Source organism: Erpetoichthys calabaricus, chromosome 4 (assembly GCF_900747795.2).
Source record: "Erpetoichthys calabaricus chromosome 4, fErpCal1.3, whole genome shotgun sequence".
Lineage (NCBI taxonomy): Eukaryota > Metazoa > Chordata > Cladistia > Polypteriformes > Polypteridae > Erpetoichthys > Erpetoichthys calabaricus.
Window position 1 is genome coordinate 110,423,807 of NC_041397.2, and position 16,745 is coordinate 110,440,551.

Here is a 16,745-nt window from a genome sequence, read left to right on the forward strand (position 1 = left end):
AATATGTCTAGTTTACGTGTATACCGTTTTTACACGTTATAAGCTAGCTGTGCGTTGTAGATTCAACTCATACGACTTTTTACTAGTCGGCTCTTAAAACTGCTGTACTCTCTGTTATTGTTGAGCAATATGTCGAAAGATATTATTGGACCAGCTTTACCACCAGACTACAAGAAAGAAAAAAATGAAGATTGTTCAGGGGAAGAGTCAGACGGAGGTGATTATTTTATCTGATTACTGCATTTTTAATTAGCAGAGTATGTACTTTTTCTGTAAATAAATGAATTGTGTGTGGGCTTTGATCTCGAACGATTTGATGCACTGTATTGTTACCGTAATCAAAAATGAATGGTTATTTTAATGCATCATATTTTAAACTAATTAACTAAATTGGTAAACATGTTAATTTCTAGTAGGCAAGTCTGCTTCAAGGTTGAAACTGCCACAGCAAATACTTAATGATAAAACAAAAAATACAGCGTATTGAAAATGTTTGAACTTCTTGTGTAAGGTGCTGTAGTGAAAATAATTTTATTTTGAACCCATTTTTTAGAAGAAGGGAAACATCTTCAATTTTCTAAACCTTTCATCCAATTAAACGTTGTACAGTAAATAGTCAGTGTCTCACCTGTCCTGCCAGGATTCGATAAAAAGGTTACTTTTGTTTTTTAATTTATACCACATTCCATCGTGGGGCAATTTCTTAATGATTGCTAAACGGCTCCAGACTCCCACACACTGTTTTGAATTTGAATGATCTTTACGTATCTGAATGGTGTGCTTTCTGGATGCTCTAGTTTTACACCCACAACTCAAAGGCAGGAACTTCATGCACTCTGGTGATTCTAAATTGCCCCTCTATGGTGGAGACTGGTTGAGTGTGCATGCATGTGTGAAGACCAATTTTTGTTCCTGTTATGTCCCTAAAGCTGCTGTATTTGGTGATCTGTTTTCACATTTTTCTGAAATTCTAATTCAGAATGGGGGAGGGGATTTATAGTGTTAGGGACATTTAATTTTATTATACAGTAGTTGCATTTTGGCTGTTCCATGACTATTTTAGACTCTGACACCCTCGGTCCTAAACAAGGCTGGGATTAATGAATGAATGGATGGATGGTTTAATAACTTGGACATGTAATAGTTCAACATCCCTTACTTTGAGGAATTGTTACATTTGCCAACAATAACAGAATCCCTAGACTTGCAAACCATGGATCATATTCCATTAAGTCACCAAGTCATATTTCAATCCACAAATGGTGTTATGATCTACAGTTAACATTTTAGTCCCTCAAGTTTCCAGAAAAATGCTTTATTTACCATATAATGTCACTAATTTATAATGGCAATCAAATATTAGGTTAGACCTGATTGCAGAAATATTTTTTTGTATATGTTGCTAATTGAATAATTCAACTTTGTGTGAAAATAATTGTTCTGTTATACTTAACCCTTTGCAGTCGTATTTAATTTTCAACGTCACGCTACATTAGTCATAATTAATTATTGAAAAAACGGCAATAATTACAGCAGTTATTTTTTTCAAGCACGTAGGAATAACACAGGCCACTTTTCTCGACCAGGCGACTGTGCAAATTGGTCAGAAACTTGCAGGGCCACCAGCGGTGGCCTGACGACCTATAGCGCACTTTTTACTAAGGCCAGTTTTCTGGCCTAACGACCGCAAAGGGTTAAAAATGGGTTGTTGAAGCAAATGCTTCCTATAATTCAGTATCCATCTTTCACATCCATTTATAGTGTAGAAATATTAACCCACTATTCTTTGCAGCACTGCTTTAACTTAAACATATTTGTAGGTTTTCAATTATGAACTACTCGTTTCAGGTCCTGCTACAGCATTTCTACAAAACCTAATTTTGCTTCCTTTCAGCCTTTCTGGTACAGATTTGTTTTTAGTCATTGTTGTGTTCATGACCCAGCTACACTTCAGCCCACGGATATCTCATTTTTTGTCAAATGATAGAAAAATATTTATGTTCTTGGTTAGCAGTAGTTCATGCTTGGCTATTCTCCTTGGGAGTCTGCAGTTCTATAGACCTTTCTAATTTTTTGTTAGGATTCTTTCTGGATGATTTTATAGTGCACCCTTGAAGTTCATGCTGGCCACTCTTGGGAAGATTCAGTACTGTTCAGGTTTATTCTGTAGCTCTATCCTTAAGCTATCTCTCTGTATGGAGTCACAAAGAATTAGAATTGGCTTTGTATCCCTTTCAAAATGACTTTTACACAAGTTCCCTTTATTGTTGCTTTATATGCTCGTTGACTCATTGATCTGGCAACTTCATGCTGACGGTAAAGGTCATGCTAGAAGTATACTTTAGTCTATGACTATTTTAATTTGAAATAAAAAGAAGAGATTTTTGTATGATCGGTGTATCAGATGGTGTATATATTTTTTTATATATATATATATATATATATATATATATATATATACAGTGATCCCTCGCTATATCGCGCTTCGCCTTTCGCGGCTTCACTCCATCGCGGATTTTATATGTAAGCATATTTAAATATATATCGCGGATTTTTTGCTCGTTCGCGGATTTCTGCGGACAATGGGTCTTTTAATTTCTGGTACATGCTTCCTCAGTTGGTTTGCCCAGTTGATTTCATACAAGGGACGCTATTGGCAGATGGCTGAGAAGCTACCCAACTTACTTTTCTCTGTCTCTCTTGCGCTGACTTTCTCTGATCCTGACGTAGGGGGATTGAGCAGGGGGGCTGTTCGCACACCTAGACGATACGGACGCTCGTCTAAAAATGCTGAAAGATCTTTTGTGCAGCTGCTTCCTGAAACGACATGCTGCACGGTGTTTCGCATACTTAAAAGCTCAAAGGGCACGTATTGATTTTTGACTTTGTTTTTCTCTGTCTCTCTCTATCTCTCTCTCTCTCTCTCTCTCTCCCTGCTCCTGACGGAGGGGGTGTGAGCTGCCGCCTTCAACAGCTTTGTGCCGCGGTGCTTCGCATACTTAAAAGCAAACAGCCCTATTGATTTGTTTGCTAGAGATTGTTTTCTCTATCTATGTCACATTCTGTGCTCCTGACGCGCTCTCCTTTGAAGAGGAAGATATGTTTGCATTCTTTTAATTGTGAGATGGAACTGTCATCTCTGTCTTGTCATGGAGCACAGTTTAAACTTTTGAAAAAGAGACACATGTTTGTTTGCAGTGTTTGAATAACGTTCCTGTCTCTCTACAACCTCCTGTGTTTCTGCGCAAATCTGTGACCCAAGCATGACAATATAAAAATAAACATATAAACATATGGTTTCTACTTCGCGGATTTTCTTATTTCGCGGGTGGCTCTGGAACGCAACCCCCGCGATGGAGGAGGGATTACTGTATATATATATATATATATATATATATATATATATATATATATATATATATATATATTTGCAGTTGGAGATCCACAAAGGGAGAAAAAAACGAATCACGTATCATAAAATAGTTTTATTCCTGAGCTTTCAACCCCAGGGGTCTTCATCAGAGGATAATGCTTAGACTTACAAGAATCAAAGGCAATATATAGTAACACATTAAGTATGGGGGGGGTGGGTGGAGGTGACTAAGTCAGTATGATCAAGGGGGGGGGGGGGGGTTGTATAGTTTAATTAATGTGTATATGTCCTTCTTAAGTTGGCATATGCTGGGTTTATGTCCAAGTGTCTGTTGATGGCGTTTTCATCTGATAGCCAAGACTCGGCCAACTCTCTGGCGCTTTTTGTACTGGCCTTAAATTTTACTTTTACGTTGTCCCAGTTGAATGTGTGTCCTGTTGATTTGGTATGTGCATATATCAAAGATAGTGCGTCCTTTCTTCTGACGGCGTTGCGATGTTCCTGTACATGTGTTGAGATTTTTTTTGACGTTTGTCCTATGTATACAGCTGAGCAAGAATTGCATGGAATACTATAAACTGCGTTTCGTGTTTCGGCTGTCGATTTCTTGTTTTTAGCATTAAACAGGACCATGCGCAGATTGTTGGTGGGTTTATGTGCTATTCTGATGCCCCACTTGGTCAGGGTGCGTGCCGTGCCTTCTGACACATTATGGTGATACGGGAGTGAATGCCAGGTGGGGTGGGGGTTCTGATTTACATCGATTGTATGCTGATTCCTTTGGTGTCTGCTGTGTAGACTCCGATTAATGAATGATTTTGAGTATCCGTTCGAGGTGAAGAGGTGGAAGAGATAGCGTCTCTCATTAATTTTTGTTTCCTTAGTATTACAATGAGTGTGGACTCATTTGAATAGGGTTTTCACACAGCTCCGTTTATGAGATACCGGGTGGTTGCTGGAGAAGTGTAGGATCTTGTCTGCGTAGCATTGTTTGCGGTGAACACTTGTGGTCAGGGTGGCGTCACTATTTCTTTTGATGTAAATGTCCAGGAAGCTGATGTGTCGGTTCATTTCTTTTTCCATTGTGAACTGGATTGCAGGGAATATTGTGTTGATATGATTGTAGAACTCATTCAGCTGGTTCTTTCTTAGTATGATGAATGTGTCGTCTACATAGTGTATCCAAATTTTGGGTGTAATCTGGGATAAAGCTATGTTTTCAAATCGTTGCATTACCAGTTCCGCTAGGATTCCTGATAACGGTGATCCCATTGGCATGCCTTCTTTCTGCGTGTAATACTTGCCGTTGAAATGAAAGTGAGTTTTTTGGCAAAGTGATATTAGGTGCATTATGTCTTTGATGGACAGTTTGGTTCTTGTCTCTATGGTGGGGTCACTATCCAGTTTCATTAATAGTGTTTGTTTGGCCAGTTGGATCGGAATCATGGTGTATAGCGATACAACATCAAATGAGACCATGATCTCGTCCTCAGCGATGGATACGTCTTTCAAGCGCTGTAATGCCGACTCCGTGCTGTTGACGGAATAATCTGAGTCGTAAGTTAAATGTTTAAGTAGTTGGAAAAGTCTTTTTGATAAGTTGTATGATGGTCCGCCTATTAGGCTAACAACTGGTCTGTATTTCAGTGGTGTTTTATGTATTTTTGGGAGTCCATAAAATTCCGGGCAGTTAGCATCGTTGGATTTCATTTTGTGAAAGTTCAGTACATCCAGGCGGTTACAATTTCGGAGTTTGGTCAGAGTATAGTTTATTTTATTCTGTGTAGTTTTTGTTGGGTTGTTATTTAGCTGTTGATAAGTACTAATGTCAGAAAGCATTTCTTCCATAGCGGTGGTGTATTGTTCTTTGTCTAGGATGACCGTTGCACCTCCTTTGTCGGCTGGTGTAATAATAATGCTGTTGTCATTCTGTAACGATCTTAGAGATTTCTGTTCACTTGCCAGAATACGTGTGGTTGGTTGTCTTGTGTGTAGCTGGCTGGCGATGTTGCATCTTATTTCTTGTGCATGTTCTGTTGGTATTTTTTCAGTTACTAAGATGTGTTCTAAGGAACCAAGGAAGTTCATGTCAGATGCGTCTTTGTAATTGAATTTTAATCCTCTGGAGAGAATATTGTGTTCAGTGGTGGAGAGCCGTCTTTTGGATAGGTTGTGTACTCCGGATTGGGGGTTGTTCATATGTTGATTTCCAGTGAGTTTATCCCATTTTCTGTTGAGTGTATTTCGTTTAGAAATACGGTTTTTGGAAGCGGTGTCCTGGATTCTTTTAGTCCATTCCTCCGTAATCGTTTGCCCACATGTTGTGATTAGTTTAGCATGTTGCTCCATAATTACAGATCAGTAAAAGTTTCGTTGGCAGTGTGTTTCCGTGATAAGTTCATACAACACTCGTTTTGTAAATTGTTGTATGATGGTTGACATTTTCGGGGTGTTCGTTGGTGGCTTGAATCGTAAGCATTTCGGAGTTACATCATGCCTGATGCAACTATGGAGGAAGAAGAGTTTTTCATAGCTGTGCGCTTCACGGATTGCCGAAGTTTCCCACTTATTCCCTAAATTCTTTTCTTGCATTGTCTTTATTGGAATTGGGGCTGTAAAATTTTAAAGTTGGGACGTTGTGTAAAACGTAAATAAAAACAGAATACAATAATTTGCAAATCCTTTTCAACCTATATTCAATATAATACACTACAAAGACAAGATATCAAATGTTTAAACTGATAAACTTTATTGTTGTTTTGCAAATCTTCACTCATTTTGAATTTGACGCCTGTAACACATTCCAAGAAAGCTGTGACAGGGGCATGTTTACCACTGTGTTATATCACCTTTCCTTTTAACAACACTCAATAAGCGTTTGGGAACTGAGGACACTAATTCTTGAAGCTGTGTAGGTGGAATTCTTACCCATTTTTGCTTGATGTACAACTTTAGTTGCTCAACAGTCCAGGGTCTCTGTTGTCGTATTTTGCGCTTCATAATGCGCCACACATTTTCAATGGGAGACAGGTTTGGACTGCAGGCAGGCCAGTCTAGTACCCGCACTCTTTTACTACGAAGCCACGCTGTTGTAACACATGCAGAATGTGGCTTCACATTGTCCTGCTGAAATAAGCAGGGACGTCCCTGAAAAAGATGTCGCTTGGATGGCAGCACATGTTGCTCCAAAACCTGTATGTACCTTTCAGCATTAATGGTGCCTTTACAGATGTACAAGTTACCTATGCCATGGGCACTAACACACCCCCATACCATCATAGATGCTGGCTTTTGAATTTTGCGCTGATAACAATCCGGATGGTCCTTTTCCTCTTTGGCCCGGAGGACACAATGTCCATGATTTCCAAAAACAATATGAAATGTGGACTCGTCAGATCACAGCACAATTTTCCATCTTTGCGTCAGTCCATCTCAGATGAGCTTGGGCCCAGAGAAGCCGGCGGCGTTTCTGGGTGTTGTTGATATATGGCTTTCGCTTTGCATGGTAGAGTTTTAACTTGCACTTGTAGATGTAGCGACGAACTGTGTTAACTGACAATGGTTTTCTGAAGTATTCCTGAGCCCACGTGGTAATATCCTTTACAGAATGATGTCGGTTTTTAATGCAGTGCCGCCTGAGGGATCGAAGGTCATGGGCATCCAGTGTTGGTTTTTCGGCCTTGCCGCTTACATGCAGAGATTTCTCCAGATTCTATGAATCTTTTGATGATATTATGGACAGTAGATGATGAAATCCCTAGATTCCTTGCAATTGTACGTTGAGAAACGTTGTTCTTAAACTGCTGTACTATTTGCCCATATAGTTGTTCACAAAGTGGTGAACCTCGCCCCATCCTTGCTTGTGAATGACTGAGCCTTTTGGGGATGCTCCTTTTATACCCAATCATGACAAACACCTGTTTCCAATTAACTTGTTCACCTGTGGAATGTTCAAAACAGGTGTTTTTTGAACATTCCTCAACTTTCCCAATCTTTTGCTGCCCCTGTCCCAGCTTTTTTGGAACGTGTTGCAGGCATCAAATTCAAAATGAGTGAAGATTTGCAAAACAACAATATCAGTTTGAACATTCGATATCTTGTCTTCGTAGTATAGTTTGAAAAGGATTTGCAAATCATTGTATTCTGTTTTTATTTACGTTTTATACAATGTCCCAACTTCATTGGAATTGGGGTTGTAAATTAATATAGTTTCTTCATGCAATGGTACTGGATTAACTGGATAGTTGGTGGAATATTATTGTATTTATTGTTTTAGCTTAATTTTTCGCTGGTTGAAGACTGGAAATAAGGAGTCAGCAAGTTAAAATGAAGAAACCAACGTATTCAGTTAGTGTTTTTTCAGGAGTATTGATTTCAAAAGAAATTTTAAGCAGTGTTTTATTGTACTGTACTTCAAAATTATTTACTACTTACTACAGATTAAATGATACTAATTATTACCATTAATTTAGTATCAGAATGATTTACAGATTTTTTTGTATCTTTAAAAACTACTGTACAATTTACTTAACAAAATATTTTATTTAGTAAAGGGTCTGCAATCATTTTTCCCTTGGAAATTACAGGTAATTTATTGGGAGCAACCAAAAAGTCGAGCCTTTGGCCCTTAAACATGTACATTCTTTTGATTGACATTATGTTTTTGTTATCCTCATGCATCTATTTATTTATTATTTTGTTTTCCTTGTGCTGTATTGTAAGTTTGTGTTTATCTTTTCTAATTTTTATTTTCTACAATACCACCACCAGCTATGAGATTCAAACCCATGACACTGAATGTTCAAGGCAACGGTGCTGGTTGGTGGACCAGTATACACTACCCTCTTTTGAAAAGATAGCTTGATGACAATAGAATGGGAAGTGTATATGATACTGCGTGGAACTAATATTATAAGTGCTTTTTAAGTTAAATATGTAGTAATAACATTTGTTCTTTATGTAGTTGCTGGACCAGCTCTTCCTCCAGGGTACAAAGTTCAAAACAGTTCTGGGTCATCAGAAGATACTGATGAAGATGAAAGAAACTTTAAAAGAGGACAGCCTGCAGGTCCTGCTTTACCACCAGGATATTCTAACCATGCAATGTGGGATTCTGATGAGGAAGAAAGCTCAAAGTCAGGGTTAAAAAAAAAAAGTGTCTATTATTAATATTGTATTTAAATGATGGTAGTTATGATGGTGTTATGTGTAATTAAGAGATTAATAAAAATGTTTTTTTTTCTAGTTTTAGTTAAGTGAGTAATAATCTGTTATTTAAATAAGATGAAATAATTAGGTACGGCAAGGATAATTTAATAGGATTTGTGTTATATATGGTATTTACTATTTTTAGGCATCTGTATGTGGGTCTGTTTGCACATTCTGTTAAAGATTTTCTGTTACTTTATTCATTTTGTAACCTGCTCATGCATCTTGTGTATATGCAGAGAGAAAGACATATAAATGATATGTGAATTAAAAGCTGCCTTGAATGGCCCATAAGTATCGGTTGCAAGAACAGGTTAGAAAATGAATTATTTCTATTTGATTAACTAAGAGCTTACTGTTTGTTTTTCTTACTTGCTTCTAACTGAAAATATGTTTAATATTTTGCATTCCTTGTATAAAAGAAAAAAAAGGAGAATACGTAACGTAGTAAAGAAAATAGACACCGAGCAGGATGATAAAGATGAAAGTGATTTTTTTGGGCCTGCACTACCACCAGGATATCAACAGACCCAGGAGTCACCTGAAAGGTATAAAAACCTTTGTTATCATAACTTTATTAAAATTAAAGAATACATTTGGTATTTTTCAAGTCAAGTTATTTCTTCACAATCATGATGTATATTAATTTGCCACACTGTAGTTAAGCTTTTTTTTTTTATACATTTTTAAAAGATAACTTGTCTGTTCTTGCAGTTTACAATGGGGATGAAGGGTACCTGGGTGCGTAGGTGCAAAAAAGCCGTAAAATTTACCAAATACATTCAGTTTGTAGTGGCAAAGGCTTCAGTTTAAGAAAATATGCCTTCCATGTTAATGAGGCACACTGGAGGGAAACTAGAAATAATTATTTTATCAAAGATTCTTGGTTATATTTTCTCGAGGTAAGGATATACCTATGATGAAAATTACAGGCCTCTCTCAGCTGTTTAAGTGGGAGAACTTGCACAATTGGTGGCCGACTAAATACTTTTTTGCCCCACTGTATGAGTCATATTATTATTTAGCGTGTCTTAATGTTTGACACATCAAATTATTTCTTTTTTTTTAATGAAGCCAACATTAGTTTGAAGTTGCCTACAGTAAACTAACCAAATTCTTAACTGCATATGAAATAACAATCAAGTGCATGCAGTTTGTTTTGTTCCTTTTTCTTGTCTTCATTCCCCCATGATATATAATAGGAGACCTTAATCAGATTCTAATCTTTGTTATTACCACAAGATTTTGTCTCCTCTCTTTTAGGATTGGGTTTGGCACTTTTGCCTTACTTCTTCAGGTGTCTGGGTTTGACTGCCTGACACTGTCAGTATAATATTTGTATATTCTCCCCATGTCCGACCATGGGTTTTGTCTTAATAATGTGAGCTCATCTCAAATTTCCAAAATATGAATGTTAGGTAAATAAATTAGTCCTAATCTGATATTGACATACCTTGTAATGATCTAGTGTCTCGTTCAGGGTTGGTTACTACAGTTATGGATAATCAGGATTTATGTTCCTTTATTACTTATTGTTTTATAACTTAAATTCTAATGTAAAACTTAAATAATATAAATTGAGCAAGGGATTACTTTGAAGTGTAGCACTGAAGTATTCTTTTCTGTAAGCTACTGTATTTATTAACTATAAAATATATAATAATCTGCTTTAAAAACAGTGTTGCAGTTATCCATAATGATGACACAGAAAAGAATGTTCTCATCCAGAATTCAAAGATAAGGAACATGTTATTCAAGGATTTTTTGTTGCCATTATCAGAATACTAACTAGAATTATTTTCTTCACATGAGGCCTATTATAGGGCCAGCACTACCTCCTGAATTTACAAGAGTAACAGAAGAGGATGATTTTGAAGATTACATTGGACCTGCATTACCACCAGGATATAATAAATCAGTAAGCAACTTTAAAAAATGAACTTAAGTTTTAATTGGATAGCTAAGTTACCATTGAAAGTATATTTTTGTGGATGCCTGTAAAAATTTTATGTTACAAAACCCCAGTAAGAAGAAAATAAGATTCTGAGAGATGTGTACAATTATAGATAAAATGTTAAGGAAAAGTGAATGAAGACAGAATCAGGTGGAAAGTATGTCTCATACTTGTGCATATCCAATGAACCTTAACAAGCAAAACATCAGTTTACCCAACAGCTATTTAAGAATCCCAAAGTATTACAATTGTGGCTTAGTGAACAATATGAGTGGATAAACAGGTCTTCAATTCAAAAACTCAGTCTCTTTAAGAAAAGCTTCTTTGTCTTGCACATGAGGATTTTCCAAAAGTGCTTATGACTGAATGCATGATGGCTAGATTATGCGACAGAAGTAATTTGAGATTTTTTCACATAGGTGTTTTGATATTTTATGTTGCTGTTCAAGCTTTGGGTTCCATTGAATCACATTATATTGAGAATTTTGTGATCCCTATTCTCCATTAAAGTCAGTGTAATAGTTTTTCTCAGTTATTACTCCAGACAACACAGGTTGCATATCATATTTGGTTGGAGAATTCCTTTATTGGTGTCCATATTTATCCATTTTGATCATTTTTTTATCCATTTTTGGAAAATATTAATTTTGAGCTTGGATCGAAATATCTTTGAAGTAACACCATCTTTCATTTATAGCGGCAGAGCTTTTACTTTCCATTCCTTATTTTCTGAATATCTCCCAATCCCCATAAAATCTGCCTTCCTCAGATTTGCCTAAATGTGTTTTCAAAGACAATGTCAAATTTAGCCAAGTTCTGGTTACCTGCTGCTTAAAATATTAATAACTTCAGTTTTAGCATTCTTTCATTATTTAAGCAAACTGTGTGAGAAAATAGTAATTTGCCATGAAAACCTATTCTGTATTTCCAAGAGAGGCTTCTCAGTCCATGTTTGGAAAGCTAAAATCCTCGTTGATCACTCAGGTCAGGTCAGGTCAGGTTGCAGTGCATGCACTGGTACAGCATGTTGCCACACCCACCACATAACAAAACAGCTTGGGATCCTGGATGGCCACCCCTCAGGCATACATACGGTCCAGTCCCACTCTACAGAAATTACCATCTATATGCAGCAGCCAGATGGTAAGTGGATGTCCCCTTGGCCTGGTCCAGCCACTCATGTCCTTAAGAGTGAGGATCCTCCAAGCCAGATCACCCTCAGGGAATTACGCCACATGAACATAGTGCCGTAACTGGCACACCCTCACAATGCAGGTAATGTGCCCCATTCGGAACTCCGTGAGCAACCGCTCATTCGACACAAAGTCAAACCAGGATACCCAAGGATTCTCCATAGTGACACAGTGCCGTAGGAGTTCAGCCTTCATCTCGGGTCACTAGATAGTGTTCATGTCTCGCAACCATATAGCAAGACAGGAAGCACCAGGACTCTAAAGACTTGGACCTTTGTCCTTTTGCATAGATACCGGGAGTACCACACTTCCCTTTCCAGTGACCTCATGACCACCCAAGCTCTCCCAAACCATCTACTGACTTCATAGGAGTCACCAGACACATGAATATCACTGCCAAGGTAAGAAAACCTCTTGACAAAGTCGACACTCTTGCCACAGACAGACAGACTACTAATGGCTGTGCCTAAGAGGTCATCAAAGACCTGGATCTTGGTTTTTATCCAGGATACTTGCAAGCCCACGCACTCAGACTCCTCGCGTAGTCTCTCGAGAGCCCCGATCAGAGCCTCCATTGACTCCACAAAAATCACAGCATCACAGCTTGACTTTGCGACGATTGATCTTGATCACTACATCGTTGTTATTGAAGACCTGTCTTGTATGTTATTACTCTTATCAGTTTTTGGCCACCTGTAGCAAACTCCAGTCACCAAATTCATGAATTTCTTTTTAGTAGTTTTAAACCACAGTGATTTTTGATATGTTCCTTCTTCTTGATCTGATGAGCCTGACTGTTATTTTTTAAATATAGTACCATGCCCCTTTGCCATACAAAAATTAATCTGGTGCTAACTAACTTTACAGAAAAAAACAGTCTTTAAAAAGTAGATTTGGTCTTCACTGTAGAAGGAAAATGAACTACTGGTAAAGAAAAAAATAATAACCCAGGAAAACTCTGTGGATGTTTCATTTTCTTTTCTCTCAAATATTGTCTAATGTTGTTCTGGCAATTGGATTTTTTTCTTTTCTTCAGAATTCAGGCAGTCATTTTACTATATACAGTAATCCCTCGCTACTTCGCGGTTCACTTTTCGCGGATTCACGACTTCGCGGGTTTTTAAATACAAGTGATTGCCCGCCTATCGCGGAAGTTATGTTCCAGACCTATCAGCAACTGGAGAAAATCCGCGATATAGAAAGACCATATAAATAAACATTTTTATAGTTTAAGCCTTAAAATACCCATCCCACATGCTTTAAACACATGTAAACTTATAAAACACACTTTGTTAACACATATGATATGTGGATGTTGGGCTAAGGATATGAGTAACGTCTCACTATTATAAAACATTTTAACTTCACGCAAGACAAGACAGTGAGACAGGAAAATTGGTGATGTACAGGCTTTTAAATTATTGACAGGCAGAGCGACAAGCAGCACAAAGCCAGCACAAAGTCCACTTCTCCTTAGCGTTCATTCAGCTCCCCACCCCCTTGACAATGCGAACTGCGCCTCTGGGGAGGGGGGTTTGAGCGAACGTGCATTCAGCCCTCACACACGCACACACACACTCCTCCTTCTTCCGAACGCGCAGAGCGACATGCAGGCATTTTGGCAGAAGCAGCACAAAGTCCATTTCTGCTCAGCGTGAGTTCAGCTGCCCCCCCTTCACAAAGCAAGTGCAGACACATTGACGTCTGATCACTGCGTGCAGTGTGCAGTGTTGGTCTGCGGTGTTTAAGAATGTAGAAAGTGTTTAAGAGCATAGGAAGTGTTTATAAGAGTGTGGGAAAGGTTAACAAGAGAGTGAGAAAGGTTTATAAGAGTGTGGGAAGGGTTTATAAAGCCTTAAAATATGTATAAATAATAAAATAAATATAGGTCGCTACTTCGCGGATTTTCACCTATCACGGGGGGCTCTGGAACGTAACCCCCGCGATAGGTGAGGGATTACTGTAACCAGCTTTCTTGTCATGTATAACAATAATACCTCATACATCAAAAACTGCCAATATGAATTGTAATAATAATCCTGTTTAGATGATACTTGCATTATCATGTTTTTCCTCTATAGTTGTTTTTATGTTGTTTTGAATTTTGCCTTTATGCAGTCCTACAAGCAAAATGTTACCTATATTTTTTCATGTTACTTTTAAAAACAGTATTAGTGTATATTTTATCAGAAGTACTGTAATTTAAGTAACATATGTGAAACTAATTAGCAAAACTAGATGTTTCCTAACATAATCTTGGTTTGATATTTTCCACTTTGAAATACAGTGCTTCTGACTTGCTATTGTCCAAAGTGATTGGCAGGTTTAGTGGTTCAGTTCCTCATTTATACTACATTGTAGAACCATGCCAATGACATACATTCCCATTTGGAAGTTCATCGATGTCAAACATTAATTGATAACCTATACATAAATAATAAAACCTATTGTTAAGTAGAATATTAATGTCTCTGAAGTATCCATACACTATATCCCTATATAAAGAATAATTTTGTGCTAGAAGAAAGAGGTAGAGTCATATCTTTACAGATATTAACTTGATTATTAATAGTACTACTAGTGAAATGTACCACAGGGGGCCATTTTACAGCTAAGTGAAGCATCATCTTAATTTCTGCTGCTATATTATGTTGAAAATATTAAACCAGCTCCAGACTGGCTAATTTTGACATTGATATAAGAAATAAAACCCCTTAAAAATCTTATAAATAAAATTTTACTTTTGTTAGTTAAAGGGCAACATGGGTGATATACAAAGAAATGCATAATGTACCCAGATAATCATTAAGTGGTGTCCTTTTGTTAATTAAATATTGTGGTGGATGGCCGGCTAAATATTCCAGCCCTCACCCCCAGGCCGCCAGGTGGAGCTCCCCCGACAGCATGGAAGTTCCCTGAATTCCAGCAGGGCCTCATGGACTTTGTAGTTTGTATGCACAGCCCTGCTGGATACCATGGGGGCCACCAGGAGTCGCTGTAGGGAGGCTGTCGGACTATTATGTGTCCTATAACCTGGAAGTGCATCCTGGTCACATGAACAGGAGAAAGGACGTACTTCCAGGTTGAAGAAAAGGACTTTTACCCTGACCCGGAAGTAGAACAGTGGCGCAGTGGTAGTGCTGCTGCTTTGCAATAAGGAGATCATGGGTTCGCTTCCCGGGTCCTCCCTGTGCGGAAAGCGCTTTGAGTACTGAGAAAAGCGCTATATAAATGTAAAGAATTATTATTATTATTATAAGGACTTGTGGACTGTTGGGCAGGACCACTTCCGGGTCAGGGGGTATAAAAGGACGCTGGGAAAGTCCAGACATTGAGCTGAGCTGGGAGGTAGGGTGGCGAAGTGTCTGGGAGAGGAGGATTGGTATTTGTAGAGTGTGTATTGATTATATGAGTAGTATGGAGTGGAGGGTGCTTTGTGCACTGTATTATTTAAAAAAAAAAAAGTTGCTTGGACTTTTACCTGGTGTTTGGCATGGTACCTGAGGGTTCAAGAGGTCGATAAAAGCCTCTACTGCTACAATATGTATTGTCAAAATTGTAATTGCAGTGTTTTGGTGAAATAACTAAAGTAAACAATAACATAATTAAAAATTAGATGTTCATGTTTTTTAGGAATCCAGCAGTGACAATGATGAGATTGTGGGGCCAGTACCTTCAAAAGGGGAGACTGAAGATAATACTGCACTGGAAATTGATCGCAGAGCTCAAAGGATGAAGAGGAAGCTGTTAACAGGAGATGTAATGGATATTTTCATGTCATTTAATATATGACTGTAAAATTATGTCTTTTAGTTCAAGTTGTTGTCCTCTGTAAAGTTCCATAAAAAGAGGGTATTCTGCCAATCCAGTGCAGTGAAAAGTGGGATACAATTTTGAGCAAACTTTCATTTAGCTCATGTTGTAGTTAAAATCTTTGAACTGATTTTGACTTACAACAACATTGGTTCTGGGGAAAATAATACCCTTTTTCCACTTTCATGCTATACAGGGCTAGATTACTTTTGCTGAGCTACAGATGAGTATGTCTTCTAGGTATTACAGTTTTTCACTAACATAATAACAAACAATTTACTATACTTTGCTCATCATATGCTGAAAAGGAGACAAGAAATAAAGAAAAATGCAAGAAACTGTGTATATATACATATACAGTTAGGTCCATAAATATTTGGACAGAGACAACTCAGATGCAGCTGAAGTGCATACTTTCAGCTTTAATTCAGTGGGGTGAACAAAACGATTGCATAAAAATGTGAGGCAACTAAAGCATTTTTTAACACAATCCCTTCATTTCAAGGGCTCAAACGTAATTGGACAATTGACTCAAAGGCTATTTCATGGGCAGGTTTGAGCAAGTCTGTCGTTATGTCATTATCTTTTAAGCAGATTAAAGGCCTGGAGTTGATTTGAGGTGTGGTGTTTGCATGTGGAAGATTTTGCTGTGAACAGACAACATGCGGTCAAAGGAGCTCTCCATGCAGGTGAAAGAAGCCATCCTTAAGCTGGTGAAAAAACCCATCCGAGAAATTGCTACAATATTACGAGTGGCAAAATCTGCAGTTTGGTACATCTTGAGAAAGAAAGCAAGCACTGGTGAACTCAGCAACGCAAAAAGACCTGGACATCCACTGAAGACAACAGTGGCAGATGATCGCAGAATCCTTTCCATAGTGAAGAGAAACCCCTTCACAACAGCCAACCAAGTGAACAACACTGTCCAGGGGGTAGGCGTATCGATATCCAAGTCTACCATAAAGAGAAAACTGCATGAAAGTAAATACAGAGGGTGCACTACAAGGTGCAAGCCACTCATAAGCCTCAAGAATAGAAAGGCTAGATTGGACTTTGCTAAAGAACATCTAAAAAAGCCAGCACAGTTCTGGAAAAACATTCTTTGGACAGATGAATCCAAGATCAACCTCTACCAGAATGATGGCAAGAAAAAAGTATGGAGAAGGCGTGGAACAGCTCATTATCCAAAGCATACCACATCATC

The 16,745-nt window shown here is 38.0% G+C and overlaps 2 protein-coding genes across 2 annotated transcripts in view; one reads left to right on the plus strand and one right to left on the minus strand.

Moving 5' to 3' along the window:
* Positions 1-16,745, minus strand: part of tpt1 (tumor protein, translationally-controlled 1) — a 1,004,241-nt gene that overhangs the window by 766,376 nt on the left and 221,120 nt on the right. The window lies entirely within an intron of this gene.
* The window catches only part of gpalpp1 (GPALPP motifs containing 1), a 26,781-nt gene continuing 10,037 nt past the window's right edge, over positions 2-16,745 (plus strand). Inside the window, exons 1-5 of the mRNA XM_028799671.2 lie at positions 2-217; positions 8,337-8,508; positions 9,004-9,129; positions 10,394-10,499; positions 15,362-15,487. Of these exons, the coding sequence (XP_028655504.1) occupies positions 130-217; positions 8,337-8,508; positions 9,004-9,129; positions 10,394-10,499; positions 15,362-15,487 (618 nt within the window). The 5' untranslated portion in view covers positions 2-129. The remainder of the gene's footprint in view (positions 218-8,336; positions 8,509-9,003; positions 9,130-10,393; positions 10,500-15,361; positions 15,488-16,745) is intronic.